At 58.1% G+C, this 15,331-nt stretch overlaps 1 protein-coding gene across 1 annotated transcript in view; it reads left to right on the top strand.

The window, feature by feature from the left end:
- TFR2 (transferrin receptor 2) overlaps positions 1–15,331 on the top strand; it is a 112,672-nt gene that overhangs the window by 53,172 nt on the left and 44,169 nt on the right. The window contains exon 5 of the mRNA XM_077261519.1: positions 7,318–7,458. Within this exon, the coding sequence (XP_077117634.1) occupies positions 7,318–7,458 (141 nt within the window). The remainder of the gene's footprint in view (positions 1–7,317; positions 7,459–15,331) is intronic.

Below are 15,331 nucleotides of genomic sequence, written 5' to 3'. Positions count from 1 at the left end.
AGCTCCCTATAGAGTGGTCACCGCAAACCCCTATACAGTATAATGTCCCCCCCAGCTCCCTATACAGAGTGGTGACCGCAAACCCCTATACGGTATAATGTCCCCCACAGCTCCCCATACAGAGTGGTCACTGTAAACCCCTATAAGGTATAATGTCCCCCCCAGCTCCCTATACAGAGCGGTCACCGCAAACCTCTATGCAATATAATGTCCTCCACAGCTCCCTATACAGAGTGGCCACCGCAAACCTCTATATGGTATAATGTCCCCCCACAGCTCCCTATACAGAGTGGTCACCAGAGACCCTAGTGTGTTCCCTAGAGCCCCCTATACAGTATGGTATTTAAAAACCGCTTTACAGTATTATGTCCACCACAGCCAGCCCCCACTATTAAGTTCCCCACAGCCAGCCCCCAGTATTATGTTCCCCACAGCCAGCCTCCAGAATTATGTTCTCCACAGCCAGCCCCCAGAATTATGTTCACCAAAGCCAGCCCTCAGTATTGTGTTCCCCACAGCCAGCCCCCAGTATTATGTTCCCCACAGCCAGCCCCCAGAATTATGTTCTCCACAGCCAGCCCCCAGTATTATGATCCCCACAGCCAGCCTCCAGAATTATGATCCCCACAGCCAGCCTCCAGAATTATGTTCCCCACAGCCAGCCCTCAGTATTGTGTTCCCCACACCCAGCCCCTCTTTTGATGTATCCCATTCAGTGGCAAAATAATGTAACAAAAATTATAATAAAAGCTGATACTCACCTAATCCAGGCTCTCGTCCTGCGCAGCCTCTGTCTCTTCTGTCTAGTAAAGCAGTGGGCCCTGGATGACGCAATGATGTCACTGCACTGTGCCATCCAATGTCTGTGTGCATTACAGCTTCTCTACTCCTGTCCTGGGCGGTGCTCACACAGCGCCCCCCGCAGTATTAACTTCACACAGCGCCCCCCACAGCACTGACCTCACACAGCGCCCCCCACAGCACTGACCTCACACAGCGCCCCCCACAGCACTAACCTCACACAGCGCCCCCCACAGCACTAACCTCACACAGCGCCCCCCGCAGTACTGACCTCACACAGCACCCCCCACAGCACTGACCTCACACAGCGCCCCCCGCAGCACTGACCTCACACAGCGCCCCCCGCAGCACTGACCTCACACAGCGCCCCCCGCAGTATTAACTACACACAGCGCCCCCCACAGCACTGACCTCACACAGCACCCCCCACAGCACTGACCTCACACAGCACCCCCCGCAGCACTGACCTCACACAGCGCCCCCCACAGCACTGACCTCACACAGCGCCCCCCGCAGTACTGACCTCACACAGCGCCCCCCACAGCACTAACCTCACACAGCGCCCCCCGCAGTACTGACCTCACACAGCGCCCCCCACAGCACTGACCTCACACAGCGCCCCCCACAGCACTGACCTCACACAGCGCCCCCCACAGCACTGACCTCACACAGCGCCCCCCACAGCACTGACCTCACACAGCGCCCCCCACAGCACTAACCTCACACAGCGCCCCCCGCAGTACTGACCTCACACAGCGCCCCCCACAGCACTGACCTCACACAGCGCCCCCCACAGCACTAACCTCACACAGCACCCCCCGCAGCACTGACCTCACACAGCACCCCCCACAGCACTGACCTCACACAGCGCCCCCCGCAGCACTGACCTCACACAGCGCCCCCCGCAGCACTGACCTCACACAGCGCCCCCCGCAGTATTAACTACACACAGCGCCCCCCACAGCACTGACCTCACACAGCACCCCCCACAGCACTGACCTCACACAGCACCCCCCGCAGCACTGACCTCACACAGCGCCCCCCACAGCACTGACCTCACACAGCGCCCCCCGCAGTATTAACTACACACAGCGCCCCCCACAGCACTGACATCACACAGCACCCCCCACAGCACTGACCTCACACAGCACCCCCCACAGCACTAACCTCACACAGCACCCCCCGCAGCACTGACCTCACACAGCGCCCCCGCAGCACTGACCTCACACAGCGCCCCCCGCAGTATTAACTACACACAGCGCCCCCCACAGCACTGACCTCACACAGCGCCCCGCACAGCACTGACCTCACACAGCGCCCCCCGCAGTATTAACTACACACAGCGCCCCCCACAGCACTGACATCACACAGCACCCCCCACAGCACTGACCTCACACAGCACCCCCCACAGCACTAACCTCACACAGCGCCCCCCGCAGTACTGACCTCACACAGCGCCCCCCACAGCACTGACCTCACACAGCGCCCCGCACAGCACTGACCTCACACAGCGCCCCCCGCAGTACTGACCTCACACAGCGCCCCCCACAGCACTGACCTCACACAGCGCCCCCCGCAGCACTGACCTCACACAGCGCCCCCCACAGCACTGACCTCACACAGCGCCCCCCGCAGTATTAACTACACACAGCGCCCCCCACAGCACTGACATCACACAGCACCCCCCACAGCACTGACCTCACACAGCACCCCCCACAGCACTAACCTCACACAGCGCCCCCCGCAGTACTGACCTCACACAGCGCCCCCCACAGCACTGACCTCACACAGCGCCCCGCACAGCACTGACCTCACACAGCGCCCCCCGCAGTACTGACCTCACACAGCGCCCCCCGCACAGCACTGACCTCACACAGCGCCCCCCACAGCACTGACCTCACACAGCGCCCCCCGCAGCACTGACCTCACACAGCGCCCCCCACAGCACTGACCTCACACAGCGCCCCCCACAGCACTGACCTCACACAGCGCCCCCCACAGCACTGACCTCACACAGCGCCCCCCACAGCACTGACCTCACACAGCGCCCCCCACAGCACTAACCTCACACAGCGCCCCCCGCAGTACTGACCTCACACAGCACCCCCCGCAGTATTAACTTCACACAGCGCCCCCCACAGCACTGACCTCACACAGCGCCCCCCACAGCACTGACCTCACACAGCGCCCCCCGCAGTACTGACCTCACACAGCGCCCCCCGCAGTACTGACCTCACACAGCACCCCCCGCAGTATTAACTTCACACAGCGCCCCCCACAGCACTAACCTCACACAGCGCCCCCCGCAGTACTGACCTCACACAGCGCCCCCCGCAGCACTGACCTCACACAGCGCCCCTCCACAGCACTGACCTCACACAGCGCCCCCCACAGCACTGACCTCACACAGCGCCCCCCACAGCACTGACCTCACACAGCACCCCCCGCAGTATTAACTTCACACAGCGCCCCCCACAGCACTGACCTCACACAGCGCCCCCCACAGCACTGACCTCACACAGCGCCCCCCACAGCACTGACCTCACACAGCGCCCCCCACAGCACTGACCTCACACAGCGCCCCCCACAGCACTGACCTCACACAGCGCCCCCCACAGCACTGACCTCACACAGCGCCCCCCACAGCACTGACCTCACACAGCGCCCCCCGCAGCACTGACCTCACACAGCGCCCCCCGCAGCACTGACCTCACACAGCGCCCCCCGCAGCACTAACCTCACACAGCGCCCCCCGCAGCACTAACCTCACACAGCGCCCCCCACAGCACTGACCTCACACAGCGCCCCCCACAGCACTGACCTCACACAGCGCCCCCCACAGCACTAACCTCACACAGTGCCCCCCGCAGTACTGACCTCACACAGCGCCCCCCACAGCACTGACCTCACAGCGCCCCCCACAGCACTGACCTCACACAGCGCCCCCCACAGCACTGACCTCACACAGCGCCCCCACAGCACTGACCTCACACAGCGCCCCCCACAGCACTGACCCCACACAGCGCCCCCCGCAGCGCTGATCTCACACAGCGCCCCCACAGCACTGACCTCACACAGCGCCCCCCACAGCACTGACCTCACACAGCGCCCCCCACAGCACTAACCTCACACAGCGCCCCCCGCAGTATTAACTACACACAGCGCCCCCCACAGCACTGACCTCACACAGCGCCCCCACAGCACTGACCTCACACAGCGCCCCCCACAGCACTGACCTCACACAGCGCCCCCCACAGCACTAACCTCACACAGCGCCCCCCGCAGTACTGACCTCACACAGCGCCCCCCACAGCACTGACCTCACACAGCGCCCCCCACAGCACTGACCTCACACAGCGCCCCCCGCAGCACTAACCTCACACAGCGCCCCCCGCAGTACTGACCTCACACAGCACCCCCCACAGCACTGACCTCACACAGCGCCCCCCACAGCACTGACCTCACACAGCGCCCCCCACAGCACTGACCTCACACAGCGCCCCCGCAGCACTAACCTCACACAGCGCCCCCACAGCACTGACCTCACACAGCGCCCCCCACAGCACTAACCTCACACAGCGCCCCCCACAGCACTGACCTCACACAGCGCCCCCCACAGCACTAACCTCACACAGCGCCCCCCACAGCACTGACCTCACACAGCGCCCCCCACAGCACTAACCTCACACAGCGCCCCCCGCAGTACTGACCTCACACAGCGCCCCCCGCAGCACTAACCTCACACAGCGCCCCCCACAGCACTGACCTCACACAGCGCCCCCCACAGCACTGACCTCACACAGCGCCCCCCACAGCACTGACCTCACACAGCGCCCCCCACAGCACTGACCTCACACAGCGCCCCCGCAGCACTAACCTCACACAGCACCCCCCACAGTATTAACTTCACACAGCGCCCCCCACAGCACTAACCTCACACAGCGCCCCCCACAGCACTGACCTCACACAGCACCCCCCACAGTATTAACTTCACACAGCGCCCCCCACAGCACTAACCTCACACAGCGCCCCCCACAGCACTGACCTCACACAGCACCCCCCACAGCACTGACCTCACACAGCACCCCCAGCAGCACTGACCTCACACAGCGCCCCCACAGCACTGACCTCACACAGCGCCCCCCACAGCACTGACCTCACACAGCGCCCCCCACAGCACTGACCTCACACAGCACCCCCAGCAGCACTGACCTCACACAGCACCCCCAGCAGCACTGACCTCACACAGCGCCCCCCACAGCACTGACCTCACACAGCGCCCCCCACAGCACTGACCTCACACAGCACCCCCAGCAGCACTGACCTCACACAGCGCCCCCCACAGCACTGACCTCACACAGCGCCCCCCACAGCACTGACCTCACACAGCGCCCCCGCAGCACTAACCTCACACAGCGCCCCCCGCAGTATTAACTTCACACAGCGCCCCCCACAGCACTAACCTCACACAGCGCCCCCCACAGCACTGACCTCACACAGCACCCCCCACAGTATTAACTTCACACAGCGCCCCCCACAGCACTGACCTCACACAGCGCCCCCCACAGCACTGACCTCACACAGCGCCCCCCACAGCACTGACCTCACACAGCGCCCCCGCAGCACTAACCTCACACAGCACCCCCCACAGTATTAACTTCACACAGCGCCCCCCACAGCACTAACCTCACACAGCGCCCCCCACAGCACTGACCTCACACAGCACCCCCCACAGTATTAACTTCACACAGCGCCCCCCACAGCACTAACCTCACACAGCGCCCCCCACAGCACTGACCTCACACAGCACCCCCCACAGCACTGACCTCACACAGCACCCCCAGCAGCACTGACCTCACACAGCGCCCCCACAGCACTGACCTCACACAGCGCCCCCCACAGCACTGACCTCACACAGCGCCCCCCACAGCACTGACCTCACACAGCACCCCCAGCAGCACTGACCTCACACAGCACCCCCAGCAGCACTGACCTCACACAGCGCCCCCCACAGCACTGACCTCACACAGCGCCCCCCACAGCACTGACCTCACACAGCACCCCCAGCAGCACTGACCTCACACAGCGCCCCCCACAGCACTGACCTCACACAGCGCCCCCCACAGCACTGACCTCACACAGCGCCCCCGCAGCACTAACCTCACACAGCGCCCCCCGCAGTATTAACTTCACACAGCGCCCCCCACAGCACTAACCTCACACAGCGCCCCCCACAGCACTGACCTCACACAGCACCCCCAGCAGCACTGACCTCACACAGCGCCCCCACAGCACTGACCTCACACAGCGCCCCCCACAGCACTAACCTCACACAGCGCCCCCAGCAGCACTGACCTCACACAGCGCCCCCCACAGCACTGACCTCACACAGCACCCCCAGCAGCACTGACCTCACACAGCGCCCCCCACAGCACTGACCTCACAGCGCCCCCCACAGCACTGACCTCACACAGCGCCCCCCACAGCACTGACCTCACACAGCGCCCCCGCAGCACTGACCTCACACAGCGCCCCCCACAGCACTGACCTCACACAGCACCCCCCACAGCACTGACCTCACACAGCACCCCCAGCAGCACTGACCTCACACAGCGCCCCCCACAGCACTGACCTCACAGCGCCCCCCACAGCACTGACCTCACACAGCGCCCCCCACAGCACTGACCTCACACAGCGCCCCCGCAGCACTAACCTCACACAGCGCCCCCCGCAGCACTGACCTCACACAGCGCCCCCCGCAGTATTAACTTCACACAGCGCCCCCCACAGCACTGACCTCACACAGCACCCCCAGCAGCACTGACCTCACACAGCGCCCCCCACAGCACTGACCTCACACAGCGCCCCCCACAGCACTGACCTCACACAGCGCCCCCCACAGCACTGACCTCACACAGCGCCCCCCGCAGTACTGACCTCACACAGCGCCCCCCGCAGCACTGACCTCACACAGCACCCCCCGCAGCACTGACCTCACACAGCGCCCCCCGCAGCGCTGATCTCACACAGCGCCCCCCGCAGCACTGACCCCACACAGCGCCCCCTGCAGCACTGACCCCACACAGCGCCCCCTGCAGCACTGACCCCACACAGCGCCCCCCACAGCACTGACCCCACACAGCGCCCCCCACAGCACTGACCCCACACAGCGCCCCCCACAGCACTGACCCCACACAGCGCCCCCCACAGCACTGACCTCACACAGCGCCCCCCACAGCACTAACCTCACACAGCGCCCCCCACAGCACTAACCTCACACAGCGCCCCCCACAGCACTGACCTCACACAGCGCCCCCCGCAGCGCTGATCTCACACAGCGCCCCCCGCAGCACTGACCCCACACAGCGCCCCCTGCAGCACTGACCCCACACAGCACCCCCCACAGCACTGACCCCACACAGCGCCCCCCGCAGCACTGACCCCACACAGCGCCCCCTGCAGCTCCTGTACTCTGCTCCTCTCACCACAGGGTATATAATGACTTCTGCCTTACAGGAAGATCTCTGGGGTGGCTCACCCGGCTGGATCGCAGGAGGATGGGGAGCTGGCTGACTACGTCCTGCAGGCGTTCAGGAGCTACAATATGGACCACACCTGGGTGGAAAGTCATTTTGCTCAGCTGCAGTTTCCTAACAGGTAAGAAAATGTCATAATCACCCATCACCTGTGAGGAAACAGCCGGGAATCGCACAGATCCTACCACTGCCTCCAATCATCAGGACAATTACACAACTGACTGACGAGTGGAGGCCGCGGCTGCTTCCACTACTAGGCCGGATATTGGGGGATTCACAGTGAGCGTATGGTGTATACACATGGAATATATACATATACCCCCATATGGTCACTGCCAGCTCTGCATTAACTATAAAGAACCACTAGCTGCCACCAGGTGTTTATACAGGATGATTGGACGCCCGTTACAGGCAGCGTATGGCTTTAGGGTGCTGTTACTGGGGTGTCATGCTCCTTTTCATTGAGGGCCACATCCACATTAGGGCTCGGAAAGGCGCCTCCCGGGTAGTAGGGCTAGGAGGGGTGCCCCCCTGGGTAGTGGGGCTAGGAGGGGTGCCCCCGGGTAGTGGGGCTAGGAGGGGTGCCCCCGGGTAGTGGGGCTAGGAGGGGTGCCCCCGGGTAGTGGGGCTAGGAGGGGTGCCCCCGGGTAGTGGGGCTAGGAGGGGTGCCCCCAGGTAGTGGGGCTAGGAAGGGTGCCCCCGGGTAGTAGGGCTAGGAGGGGTGCCCCCTGGTTAGTAGGGCTAGGAGGGGTGCCCCCGGGTAGTAGGGCTAGGAGGGGTGCCCCCTGGTTAGTAGGGCTTGGAGGGGTGCCCCCAGGTAGTGGGGCTAGGAGGGGTGCCCCCCTGGGTAGTGGGGCTAGGAGGGGTGCCCCCAGGTAGTGGGGCTAGGAGGGGTGCCCCCGGGTAGTGGGGCTAGGAGGGGTGCCCCCGGGTAGTGGGGCTAGGAGGGGTGCCCCCGGGTAGTGGGGCTAGGAGGGGTGCCCCCGGGTAGTGGGGCTAGGAGGGGTGCCCCCAGGTAGTGGGGCTAGGAAGGGTGCCCCCAGTTAGTGGGGCTCAGAAAGGTGCCCCGGGTAGTAGGGCTAGGAGGGGTGCCCCCTGGTTAGTAGGGCTAGGAGGGGTGCCCCCGGGTAGTAGGGCTAGGAGGGGTGCCCCCTGATTAGTAGGGCTTGGAGGGGTGCCCCCGGGTAGTGGGGCTTGGAGGGGTGCCCCTTGGTTAGTAGGGCTAGGAGGGGTGCCCCCATGTAGTAGGGCTAGGAGCGGTGCCCCCTGGTTAGTGGGGTAGGAGGGGTGCCCCCGGGTAGTGGGGCTAGGAGGGGTGCCCCCGGGTAGTGGGGCTAGGAGGGGTGCCCCCGGGTAGTGGGGCTAGGAGGGGTGCCCCCGGGTAGTGGGGCTAGGAGGGGTGCCCCCTGGTTAGTTGGGTAGGAGGGGTGACCCCGGGTAGTGGGGCAAGGAGGGGTGCCCCCGGGTAGTGGGGCTAGGAGGGGTGCCCCCGGGTAGTGGGGCTCGGAGAGGCATCCCCGGGTAGTGGGGCTCGGAGAGGCGTCCCTGGGTAGTGGGGCTCGGAGAGGCGTCCCTGGGTAGTACCCCACTTGTGCAGGCTGTACAATGATCACTCTGATAAAGATGATGCCTGCTCCTTGTGCTTGCTCTGCATCTACTCAGATTTGAAGATGGCAGCTGCCTTCTGTGCCGGCTCCTCTCCCCTCCCCCGCAGCCAGCACATAGTAGGGGGTGTCTCCAGCACAGGGGGTGGCTGCCATCTTAAATTTTGAGCTCCGGAGCTCACTCCAACACTGCTCTGACCAGCGCTCCACTTTTCCCCTATCAGAGCAGTGTAGAAGTGTCTTCTGACCTCGCAGACCGCGGAGGGCCGGATCCAGTCCGTGGGCCTTGAGTTTGACACTAGTGATGAGCGAGCTTGGATATGGTGTTATAAAGTGTTATCTGAGCATGCTCGTGTAAGTGAGTGACTTTGGAGTGCTCGAATACTATGTTCGAGTCCCCACGGCTGTTCGACAGCCTCAACACATAAATGCAGCGATTGCCTGTTTTAGACTTGCAGCCACCGGGACTCGAACATAGTCTTCGAGCGTGCAGATGTCACTCGGTTAGCACCGAGCATGCTCAGATAACACCTTATCGCCTTATCCAAGCACACTCACTCACCGCAGTTCTACACCTTTCAGCAGGATATTTAATCTGAAAAGTAGAAAACCCACTTTAATTACCTGTTCACAGGAGGAGGCCATCGAGCAAGCAGGGTCAGATGGAGCGTTAGCTGTTTCTTTCCATTTTAATTTATGATGACAGCGTTCTTTTATGCCCAGTATTGGGGTGACATCCGCTCTGAAGAAATGCTTGTATAGATCCGTCCTATATTGCCATTACATTATGACACTTCCCCCTAATTCAACCTCCCTGGGTCCAGGAATACCCTCTCCTCTTGGATTCGGACATGGGCGGCTCCGCAGGGACCTGCAGTGGGTCAGGAACTGGTCCTGTTATCCTCCCTGGATGATTAGAGTCCAGAAGGCTGTCTTCATGGGGATAACAACACTTTCCGACCATCCTGACAGGCCAAGGATAACTACACTTTCTCACCATCCTGACAGGCTGGGGATAGCGACACTTTCCCGCCATCCTCACAGGCTGGGGATAACACTTTCCCATCCTCCGTCTGTAGCAGTGCTAGTCAGGGGGCAGCTACCAGTTGCCATGTCACTGTCCGTCGTGACACTGGCTAGATGCACGTGACCACCTTCCTCATGGTCCTCGTACCTGCCCCCTTCAGCCTTAGCACTGATTCTCGCTCCCCTGATTGGATCATCACCTGTAGCGTGACATGCCTGAGCTCTCCTGTACAATGAGGCTCATCATCATGCTCATCTTCTTCGTCATCACCATGCCCGTCATCCATCACCCATCCACATTTGTATCACACGAAGCCGCAGATCTGGGAGGGTTGTCAGGAACATATTGAGCCACCAACAGTCTCTGATCGGACCCCAATAACACATTTGTGGAGAGGTTGTCGGACACCTCCACTTCCCTCACCCCCTCCTGGTATCACAGTCTAGCAAAACCTGGACCATCGGCGAACACCCCCAATCCTGGTGAGTCAGGGTCTTCCCAGGGATTAGTTCTTCAGGGAACACAAACTCAGGGTGGATGAGGGTTGGTCCAGCATCTGTGTCATGTGTGTCCACCATAGAAACCGGCTGCAAGTTGTCAGGGGCCCTCCCAACAGCCCCACCCACATAAAGAAGGCCTGTATGAGGTCCCTGGTAGGGTTGAGCAAAACGGATCGGACAATTTCAAAAATCGCCAACTTTCTGCAAAGTCAAGTTTTGTGAAACCCGACCCGATCCTAGTGTGGGATCGGCCATGAGATCGGCGATCTTCGCGCCAAAGTCGTGTTTCGTATGACGCTTAAAGCGCCATTTTTCAGCCAATGAAGGAGGACGCAGAGTGTGGGCAGCGTGATGACATAGGTCTCGGTCCCCACCACCTTAGAAAAGGGCATGACAGTGATTGGCTTGCTTTCTGCGGCATCACAGGGGCTATAAAGGGGCATGCACGCCGACCGCCATCTTACTTCTGCCGATCTGAGCGTAGGGAGAGGTTGCTGCAGCTTCGTCAGAAGAAGGGATATTGTTAGGGAGGGAAGATTAACCCCCAAACCGCTTGTGCTGTAGCGATTTCCACTGTCCAACACCACCTTTTCTTTGCAGGGACAGTGGAGTCTAGATTTCTGTGCATCAGCTCTGTAGCTTACTAGGCTCCCTGATAGCTGCATTGCTGTGTGTACGCCACTGTGCAAACCAACTGCTTTTTTTCAAAGCAAAAATCCTGTTGCTCCTTCCTTTCTGCACAGTTATCTTGTTTATTTGTCCCCACTTTTGTATGCAGCAGTCCTTTTTATTGCTGGCTGCCATACTTGTCCTGAGATCATTGTAGGGAGATTGTTATTGTAGTACAGTCCCTTTTTTTTATATATTTTCCAGCCACGTTCTGCCACTTACATTGTGTAGTGTAATACAGCGGGCCTGGTTTTTGCAGCAGTCTCCCACACCTAAAAAGGGAGAGTTAAATTCTCAACAAGTTTATATACACCTTCTACCTTGTTTTACAGTACCATATAACGGTTGTTAGTTTGGTTGCATTTTCCCAAGAATGAGGAAGTCTGGTGGAAGAGGTTGTGGCCGTGGGCGGTCATTGCCAGCTGGTAATGGTGGTTGTGGTGGTGGTGGAGCATCTGGTGGTAGTGGGAAAAGCAAAATAGCACCTAAGGCTGGAGGTGTTGAGCCACCGTCATCGTTTGGCTACACAAGGCCTCGAAGTCTCCCTTTTCTGGGAGTAGGAAAACCGCTTTTAAAGCCGGAGCAGCAGGAAAAAGTTTCGGCTTTCCTTGCTGACTCAGCCTCTAGCTCTTTCGCCTCCTCTTCCGAAAGTTCCAAATTTAAAAGCAGTGAGTCGTCAGGGGATGCTCACGGTCAGGAACAAGTCGCTTCCTTGTGTCCTTCACCCAAAGCAAAAGTGAAGGATGCGTCAGGTGACACTACAGGTTACTCCATAGAGCTCTTTACACATACCGTGCCAGGGTTAGAAAGGGAAATAGTTCACAGCCCATTACAAGATGACATGGAGTGCACAGATGCACAGCCACAGCTAGATTATTATGCTGTTCCATTGACTCAGATCACTACATTGCCCTCGCAGTATACTGAGCCAGAACCTGACCCTGATGAGACTATGGTGCCCCATCCCGAACGCTATAGCACCTTACACGATGACACAGAGGAAGGTGCACATGACATTGAAGAGGAGGTGATAGATGACCCAGTTGTTGACCCCGATTGGCAGCCATTGGGGGAACAGGGTGCCGCTGGCAGTAGCTCAGAAGCGGAGGAGGATGATCCGCAGCAGGCATCAACATCACAACAGCTGTCATCTGGCAGGCCCATATCAGGCCAAAAACGTGTGTCAAAAACAAAAACAGTTTTAGGACAGCGTGGCCATCTGGTGAAAGTAGCACAGCGTGCAATGCCTGAAAAGGTATTCGATAGTAGGAAGAGTGCAGTGTGGCAATTTTTTAACCAAGATCCGAATGATCAGTGCAAAGTTATCTGTAAGAAATGCTCAAAGACCTTTAGCAGAGGGAAGAATGTCAAAAATATAAATACAACGTGCATGCGTAGACATTTAACCAGCATGCACTTGCAAGCCTGGACTAACTACCAAACGTCCTGTAACGTTTGTGCACCTGCTCAGAATGAAGGTAGTCAGCAACGCTACATTGCTTCCCTCACTGTAAGCCCACCGATTAGGACACCACCAGCAGCAAATGTGGAGGTATCGTCGCAAGGCCAAAGCAGTCAGGGAATCACCAGGTTCTTGGTAGGAAACACTGTATGTAGGCCACCATCAAGAATACCATCACCAACCCTCTCTCAATCCGCCATGTCCACCACCACCCCCGCTAGTTGCACCATATGCAGCTCTCCAGTCCAGCTCATCCTACAAGAGACTCTCGTTAGGAAAAGAAAGTACTCATCCTCTCATCCGCGTACACAGGGTTTGAACACCCACATTGCTATACTAATCTCGTTAGAGATGATTCCCTACCGGTTAGTTGAAAGCGAAGCTTTCAAAGCCCTGATGGCCTACCCAGAACCACGCTATGACCTACCCAGTCGGCACTTCTTTGCGAGAAAAGCCATCCCAGCCCTCCACCAGCATGTCAAAGACCACATTGTCCATGCACTCAGGCAATCAGTCAGTAGAAAGGTGCACCTCACAACAGATGCATGGACCAGTAGGCATGGCCAGGGACGTTACGTGTCCATCACGGCACACTGGGTTAATGTGGTGGATGCAGGGTCCACAGGGGACAGCCATAGTGGGACAGTTCTGCCTAGCCCACGGTCAAGGAAACAGTTGGCTGTAGGCGTTCGCCACCCCTCCTCCTCCTCCTCCTCCTCCAGCAGAAGCGAAAGCTCGTCCACAGAGCACAGTCGCACGACCACTCCATCCGCAGCTGCCAGTGTTGCACACGAGGTGTCCCATTATGGAACAGCTAGTGGTAAGCGTCAGCAGGCTGTGTTACAAATGAAGTGTTTGGGCGATAACAGACACACCGCGGAAGTTCTGTCCGAGTTCTTGCAGCAAGAAACTCAGTCATGGCTGGGCAGTGTACATCTTGAGGCAGGCAAGGTAGTGAGTGATAACGGAAGGAATTTTATGGCTGCCATAGCCCTTTCACAACTGAAACACATTCCTTGCCTGAATATGTGAAGAAACACACCAGCGCTACACTGGAGGGTGTACCCTCAACAGCAGGAATCGAGACAGATAGGTGCTGAGAAACTGTCGTGGATAAACCAATAGTAAATAAAAAAGATTCGAAACCGCGCTTGAGGGAATAAAAACACTAAAGCATTAGTGTGTGGCCTACATATACGATAATAAAATGCCTGAATGAGGAAAAAAGGGGGGAGATGAAACTGTGTGTGTGTATATATATATATACCTGGAGGAAAAGGAGAGGAAGAACAAACTGATGCACTGGAGGGCCCACGTAAGATGGATGGTACGTGTCTACAATGACATAAAATATATATACAATATAGAAATGGTCATAAATACAGAATGGGTAAAACGTGAGGTAATAGCTGACCTATTGTGTAGAATCCAGCAGGTGAGATACAAGTGGCTGAAGATAGGTGGTATACCTTTGATGGATCCAATGTATATAGCACATTAATACCTGGATGAGTCTTTATATACTTTATTCACACTGTGTCTTAGCCCTGTTTTTGTGTAGCCTGCAGGAGTCCAGGTATTAATGTGCTATATACATTGGATCCATGAAGCTGAAGCTTCCCCAGCACCGCCTAATAATCAACGTTGCAACAAGGTGGAACTCCACACTGCACATGCTTCAGAGGCTGTGCGAACAGAGGTGTGCTGTAATGTATTTGTGGGAGGATACACATACACGGGCAGGCACTTGGATGGCAGACATGGAGTTGTCTGGTGTGCAGTGGTCGAAGCTCCAAGACCTTTGTCAAGTCCTTCAGTGTTTTGAGGAATGCACACGGCTGGTTAGTGCAGACGACGCCATCATAAGCATGAGCATCCCACTAATGCATCTGCTGATGCAAAGTTTGACGCACATTAAGGAGCAGGCGTCTGCAGCCGAGGATGAGGGAAGCCTTGATGACAGTCAGCCATTGTCTGCTCAGGGAACTCTCCTGCACGAGGTGGTGGATGAAGAGGAGGAGGAGGATGATGGGGAAGAATATTTATGGGAGGAGGATGCTTCTCAGGGGGCAATAAAAACTGGTGGCGTTGCAAGGTCAGGTACAGGGTTTTTGCGGGAGACAAGTGATGTTGATTTGCAAGAAAGTGCTCCTCAACCCAGCACAAGCAGTGAATTGACAGCTGGAACATTGGCCCACATGGCGGATTATGCCTTGCGTATCCTAAAAAGGGACCCCCGCATTATAAAAATGATGACCGATGATGATTACTGGTTGGCCTGCCTCCTGGATCCACGATATAAAGGAAAATTGCAAAATATCATGCCACATGAGAACCTTGAGCAAATATTGGCTACCAAACAAGCAACTCTTGTAGACCGTTTGGTTCAGGCATACCCAGCACACAGCGGCAGTGATGGTTCTCACACGAGCCGTAGGGGGCAACATGGCAGAGGTGTTAGAGGTGCACAAATCAGAAGTGGCGTTGGACAGAGGGGTTTTCTGACCAGGTTGTGGAGTGATTTCGCAATGACCGCAGACACGACAGGTACTGCAGCATCGATTCAAAGTGACAGGAGACAGCATTTGTCCAGTATGGTTACTAACTATTTTTCCGCCCTTATCGATGTTCTCCCTCACACGTTATTCCCCTTTGATTACTGGGCATCTAAAATAGACACCTGGCCTGAATTGGCAGAATATACATTACCGGAGCTCGCTTGCCCAGCTGCT

The sequence above is a fragment of the Ranitomeya variabilis genome, chromosome 5, assembly GCF_051348905.1.
Source record: "Ranitomeya variabilis isolate aRanVar5 chromosome 5, aRanVar5.hap1, whole genome shotgun sequence".
Classification (NCBI taxonomy): domain Eukaryota; kingdom Metazoa; phylum Chordata; class Amphibia; order Anura; family Dendrobatidae; genus Ranitomeya; species Ranitomeya variabilis.
This window is presented reverse-complemented; position numbering and strand designations above follow the sequence as displayed.